The 14,405-nt window shown below is 48.5% G+C and overlaps 1 protein-coding gene across 1 annotated transcript; it reads left to right on the forward strand.

Moving 5' to 3' along the window:
- Nucleotides 1-1,442: 1,442 nt before the first annotated feature.
- Nucleotides 1,443-12,583, forward strand: LOC608641. The gene is made up of 7 exons (XM_038575991.1): nucleotides 1,443-1,567; nucleotides 1,705-1,935; nucleotides 2,127-2,250; nucleotides 4,720-4,931; nucleotides 5,559-5,629; nucleotides 5,882-5,986; nucleotides 12,351-12,583. Exons 2-7 carry the CDS (start codon nucleotides 1,714-1,716, stop codon nucleotides 12,523-12,525), a joined length of 909 nt encoding a protein of 302 aa, XP_038431919.1. The 5' UTR covers nucleotides 1,443-1,567; nucleotides 1,705-1,713; the 3' UTR covers nucleotides 12,526-12,583.
- Nucleotides 12,584-14,405: the final 1,822 nt, after the last annotated feature.

Here is a 14,405-nt window from a genome sequence, read left to right on the forward strand (position 1 = left end):
CCCATCCTGGGGGAAGGAAGACCAGGCATCGATGGCTGGAGGTGGGCATCCTTCCTTCTGTGTAGATTCTGTGCCCGCCGTCTGGAGACCCTCGTACAGCCGTCTCTGGCCCTTGCTGGTGGATGCTTGTGAACTCAGGGCTTTGCTCAAATGTTTCAAAGGAAAGCCTTTCCTGGGCTCCACAGCATCCAATATCCCTCCAGCAGAGCCTGTTAGATCGACCTTTCTCATTGTGTTTGAAGTCCTCATTAGACTGGGAGCCCTGAGGGCAGGGACATGTCGCTTTTTATATTTCTCTTGGCAGTGCCTGGCTCTGAGTTGGGGGCCAATACAACTTTAAAAAATACAACTAAGTACATACAGTGTGAAGTGTTATTAGCATAACCTGGGGGGGGGGGTGTTAGTTAGAGTCTGTTTGACTCCTGAGAGGATGCTTGTGCTGTATATAAAAGGGTCCATACTATGTATTTCAAAGTAAAGTCTTACTTTGAAAGTCACACAGGGTCAGGAAGTAGCATGAAGATTTGAACCCATGTGTACTAAGTCTGTTTGCACCTCTAGGCTAAAATTTGTTTCCTCCTTGGTTGTTTCCATCTTGCTCTCTGACCTCAAAGCAGGAGGAAGTGAGGGCCATCTCCTATGTTGTTGGGAACAGCAGAACCTAGAGGGTTGGTGGTTTGGCAGTGGAGGGTAAAAAGTCTCTTTAGCCTCAATGGATCTCAGGTTGAGGGGAGTGAAGGGCTGTGGAGGCGATGGAGAGGAAGCAATCCAGGGTGGACCCCCTCATCGGTGGCTGGGGTGAATGGTGCTGACAAGGCTGGCCAAGTAGGAGAGGGAGAAGAGAAGCAGATTCGGGATCGGGAGGGAAGAAGCTGTGTGCCCACCTGGATCTGTTCAGCGTGAGATGCCCCAGAAACGTCCCCAGAGGAAACTTGGATGTGGTCGCGGACCTCAAGGGAGGTCAGAGCCTGAGACGCAGGTTAGGGTTAAGTCAGCTCTGAGTTGGGACCAAGAAGTGGGGTAAGATCATCCGAGATGGTACCACAAAGACCTTGGGAACGCATAGGGAGCCCCTGGAGATGCTGGTGAAGAGGCAACCGCGAGTAGAGAGTGGTTGGTTATAGGGGGGAAGGGAGGATGGAAACTGGGGAGGGGTGGGTTTGACGTAGGAGAGAACCGGGAAGGACCGGCGACGCCTGGGGCCAGAGGCGTTAGGGGCGGAGTGAAGTCCTTGGGGTGCTGTCTACACACCGCGCGGAGGGAGGGAGGGCGAGCAGCCAGACTGGGGAGGGGGTTGGGCCCTGAGGGCGTTTGGAGGGTTCGGGCGCCGGCCATCTGTCTGCGTGGCAGTGGCCCGCTCCCCCATCGCGCCCTGCGGGAGCCCAGCGGGAGCCCCCCTCCCCCGCGCGGTTTGCCCCGTCGAAGGCGCCAGGGCGCATGCCCAGAGCGGTGGGCATTGTCACGTGCAGCCGCCTGGCGCGGATTGGCTCCCGGCTCGCGAGCTCCCGGGGGATTGGCCGCGGCGGGGGAGGCTGCGTCGGCGCGGCGGCTGTGGGGCCGACAGCAGGTGCGTCCCCGCGGCCCCCGCGGCCCCCGCGGCCCCCGCCCCCGGGGCCTGCCCCTCTCCCCGGCCCGAGGCGGGTGCGGGGCGGCGCGCCCGGAGCCCCGGAGGCCCCGCCCGACGGCCGCCCGGCCTGCCCGCAGCCCGCAGGGATGGAGGTCCTGGACGAGTTCGACCGCGAGTTCCCCCAGAGCGTGACCTTCTGCCGACTCATCTCCGAGGAGGACTTCGAGAGGCAGGCGGCCACCTGCACGGAGCGCGCGCTGCGCCGCCTCTTCCGCAGCATCGACCGCAACCCCGCGCTGGCCGAGAGGGTGGTGCGCAAGGCCAAGCTGGCCGAGTACGAGCGGCGCGGGCTCTTCTCCTTCTTCTGGGTGCGAGCCGGCGCGGGGCCCCGCCGCGCCCCGAGGATGGGCGATGGGGGTGGGGGGGCGGCAGGGCGCCTTGGGGACTAGCTGGAGCTGCACGGTCTTCCAGAAGCCCCAGGCGCCCCAGCTGGGGAGTGCAGCGGGCAGGCGGCTCACGCGCCGGGCTTCCTCCTGCCCTGCCTCTCCCCTGGTCGTAGGCAAAGTTCTTCTGTGCAGTGCAGGGGGAGCTGAACTGTTGCAACAGCATGGGTGCCCTGGAGATGCACCAGCGCCTGGAGCAGCTGAAGAGGAGCATCCACCGCGTGCATCTCTACTCCCAGGGTGAGGCTCAGCCTCTGCCGGGCTCCAGTAACCCCGCAAACCTGACCCATGTTCCCTTATCCCTGGTTCTGTGCTTGAAATCTATAAAAAAAAAAAAAAAAAAAAGCGTTTATTCTTAAAGTCTTTATTATGAAAACAAACATGCACAAAACTGCAGACTGCAGTGAACACTCGGGTACCTGTCAGCCTTCAGGTTAAGCAGCTATCCCCCATCTTGCTGTGCCTGCTTCACTCTTTATACCTGTACCCTCCTTTCCCTTTTCTTTTCTTTTCTTTTCTTTTCTTTTCTTTTCTTTTCTTTTCTTTTCTTTTCTTTTCTTTCTTTTTTCTCTTTTCTTTTCTTTTCTTTCTTTCTTTTTTTTTTTTTTTTTAAAGATTTTATTTATTCATGAGAGACAGAGAAAGAAAGTCAGAGGGAGAAGCAGGCTTCATGCAGGGAGTCTGACCTGGGACAGGGTCTCCAGGATCAGACCCTGGGCTGAAGGCGGCGCTAAACTGCTGAGTCCCCCAGGCTGCCTCTTTTATTTATTTTTTAAAGTATTTTATTTATTCATAAGAAACAGAGAGAGAGAGAGGCAGAGACACAGGCAGAGGGAGAAGCAGGCTCCATGCAGGGAGCCTGACGTGGGACTTGATCCCGGGTCTCCAGGATCAGGCCCTGGGCTGAAGGCGGCGCGAAACCACTTAGCCACCTGAGCTGCCCCCACTTTGCCTTTTCTGGAGCATTTTAGGGGGAGTCTCAGACACCCGTTGTATTCTTGGATACTTTAGAATACTTTTTTACATACTAAAAAATACTTTGTAATCACAATGTTCCCCAGATATAATTGACAATAATTTCTTAGCATAGCTGATACTCGGTTTGGTTGTTAGGTCCTCTGAGGTTCCTTTTCACTAGGATGGCCATATACTTTGTGTCCACGTTGGCACACTTGTGAGAGTGAAATGGCAGGGGCCACATTAGTGACCACATAGGGATGGCAGGTGATGGATGGCCATGTCTGTTGAAGTCCCTTTGAGGTAGGATGCCCTCACCTTACTCCTTCATGCTGTCAACTTGAAGAACTGTGTTGTTCTTTGGGGCATTCCACTTAGCGGATTTATATCTGTTGTTGGGGTCCACTGGTGCTGTCTTGTTCCTTTTTGCCTGTATTTCTTGGACAGTTGCTCTAAAGCCTTGATTAGATTTGGGTTCAGTTCTTTGTGTGTTTGTCTTCAGTGATACACTAGCTAGTGGCAGAGGGGCTTTCTTTGTTGTATTAGGAGGCCCTGCTCACCTGGGAAACCTACTTTCCCTGGTGCTGAGTGTGAATGCTCCACCATTTCTTCTGATGGACCCACAGCATATATAGCTCTTACTGCAGCCTCCTGAGGTAGTGTCAATGCTCTTTAACCTCATTTTACAGAAGAGACATAGAGGCCCAGGGAGGGTAGCCAGCTATGTGACAACAGTGTCACATAATAGAGTCTGGACTTGAACTCAGGTTTGGGTTGCCCTGGGGCTTGGGCTTTTAGCCTCCAGGTGCTCCCTGGTGGTGGTGATCCTCATTCTCAAAGAGCCCTTTTAATGGGCTGCATGAGGCACTTGTTTTTTTTGTTTTGTTTTGTTTTTTTATTTATGATAGTCACACAGAGAGAGAGAGGCAGAGACACAGGCAGAAGGAGAGGCAGAGACACAGGCAGAGGGAGAAGCAGGCTCCATGCACCAGGAGCCTGACGTGGGATTCGATCCCAGGTCTCCAGGATTGCGCCCTGGGCCAAAGGCAGGTGCTAAACCGCTGCGCCACCCGGGGATCCCGAGGCACTTGTTCATACCCACTTTGCTGGTGTCCTCTAGCTCTGAACAGTAGAATAGCCAGAGTTGTTGAATATAGGAAGAAAACCTAACGTGGAAAGAGGAGGGGGGCAGGTCCCAGAATCCTGCTACTCAAAGATTCCTTCCCTGAGCCCACCTCTGTAAGGCCTCCTATGTACGGGTTTCTTTACAGAGAAAGGAGCTTTGTAGAATCTCAGGATGGCCCTAGAGTTGGGTATAGTTGGGAACTCACTCCCTTGTCCGGGCCTGAACACCCCATGAAGGTGCTGGCAGACTCAGGAGCTTTCCACAATGCTTGGGGGTAGGTAGCAGACTCACCTGCCTGGGACAAGTCCTGCCCTCCTTGGTGGTGATACTCTGTTACTTCCCCTGAAATTCTGGCCTTGAAGTTAGATAGTCCGGGTATAGATCCCGCCTGTGGCTTGCACAGTTGGAGCTTCCAGTTCTTAGAAAGACAAAAGTACCCTTCCCTCATGAGGTGATATGGGGTCGGTGAGATAGTACATGTTGGTGCCTCTCAGTGGTGGCTCTCGACCTTCTTATGTGGTGCCCCTTGCGGGAAGAACCTTGTGAAGAACCTACACCATTGTTTGGCCTCCACTCTACCCTGTTTTGGCCATGGGGTAGACACTCATTGGTCTCTTTTGTCACAGATGCCAAGAAGAAGAGAAGAAAGCCAAAATTGAAATCAGAACCCATCCTCTTGCGAGATCGGTCAACCTCCCCATGCCTGGCACCAACCTTGCTGCCACCTCCACCACTGCTGTCACCCACCACCACCATGGCCTCTGCGGTGGCCCCATCACCCCCTGTCTACACTATGCCGAGGGCCTTTGGCCCCTTCCCTCCACTACCCAGCAAATCGGTCAGTGAGCTCATCTCCCATTCCACGTGGTCCTGAGAGGGGCAGAGGCTGAACCACCCTAGAGGCTCTCCCAGGCTCACAGCCAGCTAACTCTCAGAACTTTGTTTTTTTTTTTTTTTAGAACTTTGTTTTTAAGCAGAACTCTATCTGCAGGCAAAATCTTGGGTAGAACATGGATGGATAAAGCAGATAAAAGGGGCGGGGGAGATCTGCTCTGGTTGAAGGATTGGAGGCACAGAGGTTCACCTGCTTGGTCTCAGCTGAGCAAAGCAGCCACCAAAACACTGGGCAGAATCCTGGGGTGCCACCCCTGGACATCTCCAGCCCTGTGCCTGCCCCGCCTCATGGGTGGTGTTCTCCTTGCCACTCACTAAGTGCTTCTGCGTTGCTCTCCTAACGGTGCTCCTGCCTCTCCTGTCCCCTGCTTATCCCGCATCTCACTCCAGGCAGCCCCCATCCCATCCCCATGCCCCTAACACCAAGCTCAAGGTGGGTGCCTCAAGGATGATCCCAGTGTATTTGCTGGATGAATGACGGTCACATGGTTCCCCTAGTTCTTGTATAAGGGGGTTTCTGTTTCCAGTGAGGCCCCCAGACTTGTCCTAAGGTTTCCTTTGTTTCCTGCAGATGGAGAAGTTGGAGGTTGCAAGGTCAGAAGTGAAATTAAACTGGGCTGGCCTGTCATCGAACCCAAAGAGGTGGAAGGAATTGATTCTGAGTTTGGGGAAAATGAAAGGAGCATTTTAGGGAGCATGTTGTGTGCCACACTTGGTTCTCATTTTCCCCCCACCTTATTGTTAATCCTCATCACAATCCTGAGGGGCTGTTATTCCCATTTTACAGGGAAGGAGGCGAGGCTCTGGGTCTGCTTTGTGTGCGGGAGTCCCTGTGGGAGGGCCTGCCTGGGAGTAGCCCAGAGCTGATGTTCCCCTCTCTACCCTGTTTTGCAGCCACATGGTTGATCTGACTCCCTTGGTCCTCAACCCCGGAGGCTTCCATTTCTCATACCTGACTGGAAACAGTGCGCACAAGCTCCATTGCCCTGGCTTCCCCTGGTAAGCATGCCTCTGAGCCTCTGTGGGGCCAGACATCATCCTGGCTTATGTGGCTTGATGGCATCATAGCAGTGTGCACAAGGGCCAGAAAAATGTTCTTTGCATTTCATGAAAGGACCCTAATGTAATCAGGTACTGGAAAAGTCTCTCCCCCTTCATAGTGTTTGTAATGAGGAGAATTGGAGACAAGCAGCTCAGAGACTCACTAGAAAGGGAATAAGTCCATCAACTGTGGGCAGCCCTACGCTTTATATATATCTGTTTTACAAAGCAGGGATTTATTGAATATGTGGTTTGTTTGTTTTATTTTTTATTTTTAATTTTTATTTATTTATGATAGTCACACAGGGAGAGAGAGAGAGAGAGGCAGAGACATAGGCAGAGGGAGAAGCAGGCTCCATGCACCGGGAGCCTGACGTGGGATTAGATCTTGGGTCTCCAGGATCACGCCCTGGGCCAAAGGCAGGCGCCAAACCACTGCGCCACCCAGGGATCCCCGGTTTGTTTGTTTTAATCACCTGTTTTTTGCTACTTACGGAGTTGTCGAGCATTTCCATGGCATTCTATGGAGTGTTATTTCAAAGTGTATATTTATATTTAAACTGGCTGCTTCCTTGCATTAAATGACTTTCGTTTTTTTTAAATAGCTGTTATTTAGAGGAGTTTTAGATTCACAGCAAACTGAGAGTGTACTGAAAGTTCCTATATCCCCCTGCCCCTACACAGGCACAGACTCCCCCACTATCAGTATCCTCCACCTTACAATTAATGAACCTACATTGACACATCATTATCACCCAGAGTCCATACATTGGGGCTCACTCTTGGTGTTGTATGTTCTGTGGGTTCGGACAAACATATAATGACATGTATCCACTATTCTAGTGTCCTATGGAATAGTTTCATTGCCCTCAAAATCGTCTCTGCTCCAGCTGTTCATCCCTCCCTCTGCCCTAACCCTTGACGATCACTGATCTTTTTTACTGTCTCCATAATTTTACATTTCCCAGGAGGTTATTTGCTTGGAATCCTATATATATAGCCATTCCAGATTGGCTTCTTTCACTTACAGTCCCTCCATGTCTTTTCATGGCTGGATAGTTCCTTTCCAGCACTGAGTAACTGGATGTACTGCAGTTTATTTATCCATCCACCTACTGAAGGACGTCTTGGTTGCTTCCAAGTTTTGGTAATTATGAATAAAGCTGCTATAAACATCTACGTGCAGGTTTTGTGTGGACACACGTTTTCAACTCTCTTACCGAGGAGCAATGATTGCTGGATCATATGGTGATAATATGTTTAAAGAAACTACCAAAGTGGCTATACCATTATATATTCCCACTAGCAATGAGTGAGAATGCAAATGACTTCTTATGTAAGAAACCTACACAGTTCTATAAAGAGGATTCTAAATTTAGTTGATGGAAAATTTATCCACGAAGGCACCCAAAGTGTAAGCAAACCTTTAAAAATGTTTTTGGCTTCCTTAGTAGTGAAAGATGTACACATTAAGGTTGCTAGGATGTATGTTACATACCTATTAAAAAGCCCTAAGTAAAGAGGATCCTGTGCTAGCAAGGCTTTAGGAAGAGACTCATTTTTCCTGTGAAAATACTATAAATTGACTTTGTCCTTTTAAAAATTATTTTATTGAGATAATTTGCATATAGCATCATATGAACTCACCCTTTTAAAGTGTCCACTCTAGTGGCTTTTTATATATTAACATTTGTGCAATCATCACTACAATCCAATTTTATTTTTTAATTTTTTTGAAGATTTTATTTATTTATTTGTGGAGACACAGAGAGAGAGAGATAGGCAGAAGGAGAAGCAGGTTCCCTGTAGGGAGCCCAATGTGGGACTCAAACCCCGGGACTCAAGGATTACGCCTTGAGCCGAAGGCAGATGCTTAATCACTGAGCCACCCAGGCGTCCCACCAATCCAAATTTAAAACATTTCCATCATGTCAAAAAGAAGAGAGTGGAAAGACAATGGGAGAAAACATTTGTAAATCAACAAAAAAGAACCATTCCAAAAAAATGGAGAAAGGACTTGCATTTCTTCAAAGAAGGCATACAAATAGCCAGTAAACACAGGAAAAGATGCTCCACATCATTAGACATCAGGGAAATGCAAGTGAAAACCCACAGTGAAATACCACTTCACACCCACTAGGATGGCTGTCATCAAAAAGACAATGTTGATGAGCATGTAGAGAAATTGGACCTCAACTGTGTGGTTGGTGGGAGTGTAAAATGGTGCAGCCACCGTGGAAAAAACATTTTGGTTCCTCAAAATGTTAAACAGGATTACCATATGATCCAGTAATTCCACTCCCAGGTATACGCCTGTAAGAATTGTAGAGACTCAGATACTTGCACGTGAATGTTCATAGCACCAGTATCAGTATCACAGTGGCCAAAAGGAGAAAACAACATTAAGTATATCCAAGATGAACAAACTGTGATCTATCCATATAATAGAATGTTGAAACAAAAGAAGCCAGTGCAAAAGGCCAAGTTATTGTAGTTCTTGTTACATGAAATAAATAGGCAGAGGCCTAAAGACAAAATAGATGAAAGGTTTCCAGGGACTGGGAGAAGGAAATGAGTTGTTGCCTAATTGGTACTATAGTTCCTGTTTGGAGTGATGAAAAAGTTCTGGAAATAGATAAGTGGTGATGGTCACAGGACATTGATGAATGCCACTGAATTGTATACCTAGAAATGATTAAAATGGTAAATTTTATATATATTTTACTACAATTAAAAAAGAAACCTTAGCACCACTTAGCTATCACCCCCAATTCCTCCATCCCCCAGCCCTAGCAGCTATTAACTACTTTCTCTGTGGATATGCCTGTTCTGGTCATTTCATATAAATGAAACCATACAATAATATGGTATTTTGTGACTAGCTTCTTCCATTTAGTGTTTGCAAGGTTCATCCACATTGTGGCATGTGTCACTACTGAATCTGTTTTAGTTGGCAGGATAATTTATTTTTATTTATTTGTTTTTAAAGATTTTATTTATTTTGGAGAGAGAGAGAGAGCAAGTGCAGGAATGTGAGCAATGGGGGTGGGGACAGAGGGAGAGAGAGAATCTCAAGTAGACTCTTTTGGGCACGGAGCCTCACAACCCTGAGATCATGACCTGAGAGGAAACTAAGAGTCGGATGCTTAACTGACTGACCCACCCAGGCACCCCCAAGATAATATATTTTATTTTTTATTTAAAAAATATTTAAATTTGAGTTAGTTAACGTGAATTTCCTGTTTTTTTTTTTAATCTCTTTTTTAAGACTTAATTTTTTTTAGAGCAGTTTTAGGTTCACAGCAACATTGAAAGTACAGAGAGTTCCCATACACCCCCTGCCTGCACATGGCATCACTTCCCTTAACATCAACACCACCCACCAGAGTGATGCATGTGTTAACAACTGATGAATCTGTCCTGACACATCATAATCACCCAGAAGTCCATAGTTCACATCAGGGTTCCTTTCGGTGGTGCACATTCTATGGGTTGACTTTCTTTTTACGGTTGAACAGTATTCCATTGTATGGATATACCGCATTTTCTCTACACATTCGTGACTTGACGGACATTTGGGTTATTTCCATTTTTTGGCTCTTATGAATAATACCGTTAGAACATTTGTGGTCAAGTGTCTGCAAGGACCTAGTTTTCAGTTTTCTTGGGTATATCCTTAAGAGTGGAGTTGCTGGGTTGTATGGTAACTCTTGAGGAACTGCCAAAGACACAAGTCCCTTATCAGACATAGGATCTGCAAATATTTCCTCCCACTATGTAGGTTGTCTTCTCACTTTCTTTTTTTTTTTTTTTTTTTTTTTTTTTTTTTTTTTTTTTTTTTTTTTTTTTGTCTTCTCACTTTCTCAGGGGCATCTTTTGAAGCACAAAAGTATAAGGTTGGTTCTTTTGAAAGGCAGTGTATGAAAACATCAGGAGCCATTGATCTGGTATTTTTAGTCCTGGAAACTGGCCCCAAGGAGATGATTAAGGGAAAGAAAAAAGCAATTGTGTACAAAAATGTTTAGGGCAGTGTCATTTAAAAGGAGAAAAACTGGGAACAGCTTAAACGTGCATTTACCTAGAGGCACCTGGGTGGCTCCATTGGTTAAGTGTCTGCCTTTGGCTCAAGTCAAGATCCCAGGGTCAGGCTTCCTGCTCAGCAGGGAGTATGCTTCTCCCTCTCCCTTTGTCTACAGCTCTCCCTGCTTGTGCTCTCTCTTTCTGTCAAATAAATAAAAATTTAAAAAAAATTATTTATTTATTTATTCATGAGAGACACAGAGAGAGGGGCAGGCAGAGACACAGGCAGAGGGAGAAGCAGGCTCCATGCAGGGAGCCCGAAGTGGGACTCAATCCCGGGACCTCAGGATCATGCCCCAAGCCGAAGGCAGATGCTCAACCACTGAGCCACCCAGGTGTCCCCAAATAAATAAAATCTTTAAAAAATTTTTCATTCACCTAATTATGGAATATTATGTTGTGGACATAAAATTATAAACATGATTAAACCTGACCATGTAGGGATCCCTGGGTGGCGCAGCGGTTTGGTGCCTGCCTTTGGCCCAGGGCGCGATCCCGGAGACCTGGGATCGAATCCCACATCGGGCTCCCGGTGCATGGAGCCTGCTTCTCCCTCTGCCTGTGTCTCTGCCTCTCTCTCTCTCTCTGTGACTATCATAAATAAATAAAAATTAAAAAAAAAAAAACCTGACCATGTAGATTCATGAATTATGTCTAAGTGGAAGCAATAGGCTATCCAGTCAGATCAGAAGGAGGTGGGGTGGGGGTATTGGAAAGTGACTGCTGGGTGACAGAAGGGGTTGTCAGCAAACACATTGTGCAGTGTTGTCATGAAGCAAAATGTGAAAGTAAAGAGTTGTGGGGCCATGCACCAGGGCTGGACCATCATCAGGGCATTGCTGTTGAGATACCTTCTAGCTTTTTCTATTTTTAAAAAAGATTTTATTTATTTATTCATGACAGAGAGAGAGAGGCAGAGACATAGGCAGAGAGAGAAGCAGGCTCCATGCAGTAAGCCTGATGTGGGACTTGATCCTGGGACTCTGGGATCATGCCCTGGGCCAAAGGCAGACTTTCCTTTCCTGAAATGGAATTATAAGAAAAACAGTATGAACAGGTTTCAAAAAGACTCTCTTTTCTCAGATTGTAAAACAATATGTTTATTTAGACAATTTGGAAACTGCACACAAAAGAAAATACACGAAATCACTATTATCCCACTGCCAAAAATAACCACTATTAGCATACATTTGTCTTTTCCCCATGGAGAAACGTGCATATACACATATGGTAGTCTGTTACCTAATTGAGAGTGTCCTGTTAGACAGTGTTGTAGCCAGCTCTGGAATGTGTTTCTTTAGAAATATCCTTAAATTCGCCAATAGTAATAGATACAAAATGCTCCAGTGGATGGAATATTTCCTCAACCATTCTTGCTCATTGGAACATTGCACTGAGGGGCAGCCTGGGTGGCCCAGCGGTTTAGCGCCACCCTCAGCCCAGGGCCTGATCCTGGAGTCCCGGGATCAAGTCCCATGTCGGGCTCCCTGCATGGAGCCTGCTTCTCCCTCTGCCTGTGTCTCTGCCTCTCTCTCTCTCTCTCCTTCTCTCTCTCTCTGTGTCTCTCATGAATAAATAAATACAATCTTTAAGAAAAAAAAAGACATTGCACTGATGGGGACAGTTTTAGGCTCTTGTGAGATATTGCTTTGTGAGTGAGCTGTCTTCTCATGATGCTATCATCAAAAATGGGTTATTTTTAATTGGTTTTAAACAGTTTACAAAAGCAGGACATGTTCTATGGAAAAAGGTTCACAATAGAGAAATGAATATGTAAACTATAAGAGGCCCCTGATGCTAAGAGTTGCACATGTACGCTTCTAACACACACACACACACTCATACACTCACACACAAATACACTGGTTAATTTTGTAACCAAAGCAGGATAAGATTGCATACACTTCCTAGCAGCTTGCTTTTTCCCACTCCTGTACTATTGGGGCATCTTTATTTTCTGGGATATACAGACCTACCTCATTCCTTCAGCAGCTGCAGAACAGCCTGCTATGTGGCATCCACGGTCCCTTCCCTGAGGAACGTTTAGGTTGTTGCCAGGTTTTCACAATCCCAAACATTACTGCAGTGAACAGCCTGGAATAACCATGCACGGAAAAGAGTTCTGGAAGTAGCAGTGTACTGAGAGCCACCCCACAGCCCGAAGTTTTGTTGTATGTACTTCTGATGGCTTTCTGTGCTGGTATCCCACCTCACGGACATGTCTTGGTTGTCTCCTGCACAGGACCTCGGCTTGTAGTGGCTCCCCCAATACCGAGGAGACGCCACCTGCTCCTGTGAAGGCCTCCATCTTCACCCCACCTGTCTTGCTCAAGTTCCAGCCTGTGCCAAGACCCAAAGATGACTCTGAGAATGATCCTAGCAGCACAGAGTCTGTGCCCCAAAAGAGGGGCCCATAGCCTCTTCCCTACAGACCATGGCTAAAGGAATGAATAAAGTTCCCATGGAGGTGCCTTACTTGTGCTGGGCTCCCTAGAGGCTGTGCAATCCCATGGGCTTCCTCCAGCCCTGAAGAGGCTGTCAGGGGAGTGCAAGCCTGAGGCCCCCTCGGCCTGAGCCTGCATACAGTAATTGGTCAGGTCTGTGCTACTGTGAAGTCCCCTTGCTTGCACTCTACATGGGAATTCAGCCACAGCGCTTTGGTTTTTTGTTTTTGTTTTAAAGCTTTTATTTAGGTAGCCAGAGAGCATGAGTGGGGAGGAGCAGGGAGCCTGATATAGGGCTCTATCCCAGGACCCTGAGATCATGACCTGAGTGGCAGCTGGACACTTAACTGAGCCACCCAGGCGCCCCAACCACAGCACTTTGAAATGAGTGATGAGACTGCTGTCCTCCCCTACAGTGACTCTGTGGCCCCTTTGGGGCCTCAACTGACCGCACTGAGTTGCAAGTCTATTAGTTTTTCCTAGCTTAGGCCCCTAAACCAGGCCTTATCCAGGTGTGGGTGTAGAAAGAGTGATCTGTTCCCTCCCTTATTTTCCAATAAGCTGGTATGTTAGGTATGTTAGGGTTTTTTGTTTTTGTTTGTTTGGTTTTTTTTTTTTTTTTTTTTGGATTTATTTATTTGAGAGAGCACAGAGGGAGAGGGAGAAGCAGATTCCCTGCCTAGCAGGAAGCTGGATGCAGGGCTCAATCCTGGGACCCCAGGATCATGACCTGGGCCAAAGGCAGACGCTTAACTGACTGAGCCACCCAGGTGCTCCTGGTGTGTTAGTTTTCAACTAACAACCCTAGGGCACCCCCCTATGGAATTTCAGAGATGGGACCCATCTTACACACCAGCTATAGAATCAAACCTGCGTGTGAGAGGAGTCCTCACAAAATGCTTGATGACTGCTGGACAGTAGCAGATATTTGTTGAACCTCTGTGTATGCCCCACACCTTGCTTGGGAGATAATAAACCAAATGGTTGGGGTCCTTACTCTTAAGGAGCTTCCATCCTATCCTTGTGGATGTGTATCTAACCAGTGCACAGATCAAATTAGTAACAGGGTTAGAAGTTGTGGTAAGTCCAATGGGAGCTGAGTATGCAGACACGTATGCGTAGGTTGTCTGTCAGTGAAGGTCCCTCTGAGGAGGTGACATTTATATCGAAATCTAGAATATGAGGAGGCAGCTATGAGATGAGAAAGGGCAAGGACCACTGGCTTTGGGTGACTGGCTAGTGGTACAGTTGAGGAAACGGCGGGGGGGGGGGGGGGGGCTGTGAATGGGGTAAGGAGAATGCTATTTTGACCAGACATGTTAAATTTGAGATCTGTGGTACCTAAGTAGAGGCCAGGGGTCTGGAAGTGTGGACGTTTAGTGATAAGAATCAAGGGATACAAGTGGTATTTAAAGCCAGGAGCCTGGGCGAGATCACCCAGTGATCTAGGGCTCAGGCCTGGGCACACGGACACAGCGATCTGGTGGAGGGAAGGGTCCTTAGGAAGACACGGAAGAGAGCCGCGAGGGCGCTGGACCTTCAGGGCCACGTGCCCCCGAGCCGCCAAGGCGAGGGGCCCGGAGGCGGTGGGGGCTGGACGGGCGGGGATGCTGGGCACGCAAGGAAGCAGAGATGAGGCCGAGACTGGTGGGACTCGCGGTGCCAGGCCTGAGAGGCCGGGGCGGGCTCGAGCAGGGACGGACGGGGCCGCGGCTGGTGCGCACGTGGAGGGGTCCCGAGCCCGCCTCCCGCGGCCACCTGACCAGGACCCGAGCCCCAGGACCCACCGCACCCCGTGCCCATGCGCACTCGGCTCCAGACGCCGCGCTTCCGGTCCGCCCTGCGCCCGCTTC

The sequence above is a fragment of the Canis lupus genome, chromosome 26, assembly GCF_011100685.1.
Source record: "Canis lupus familiaris isolate Mischka breed German Shepherd chromosome 26, alternate assembly UU_Cfam_GSD_1.0, whole genome shotgun sequence".
Taxonomy (NCBI): Eukaryota; Metazoa; Chordata; class Mammalia; order Carnivora; family Canidae; genus Canis; species Canis lupus.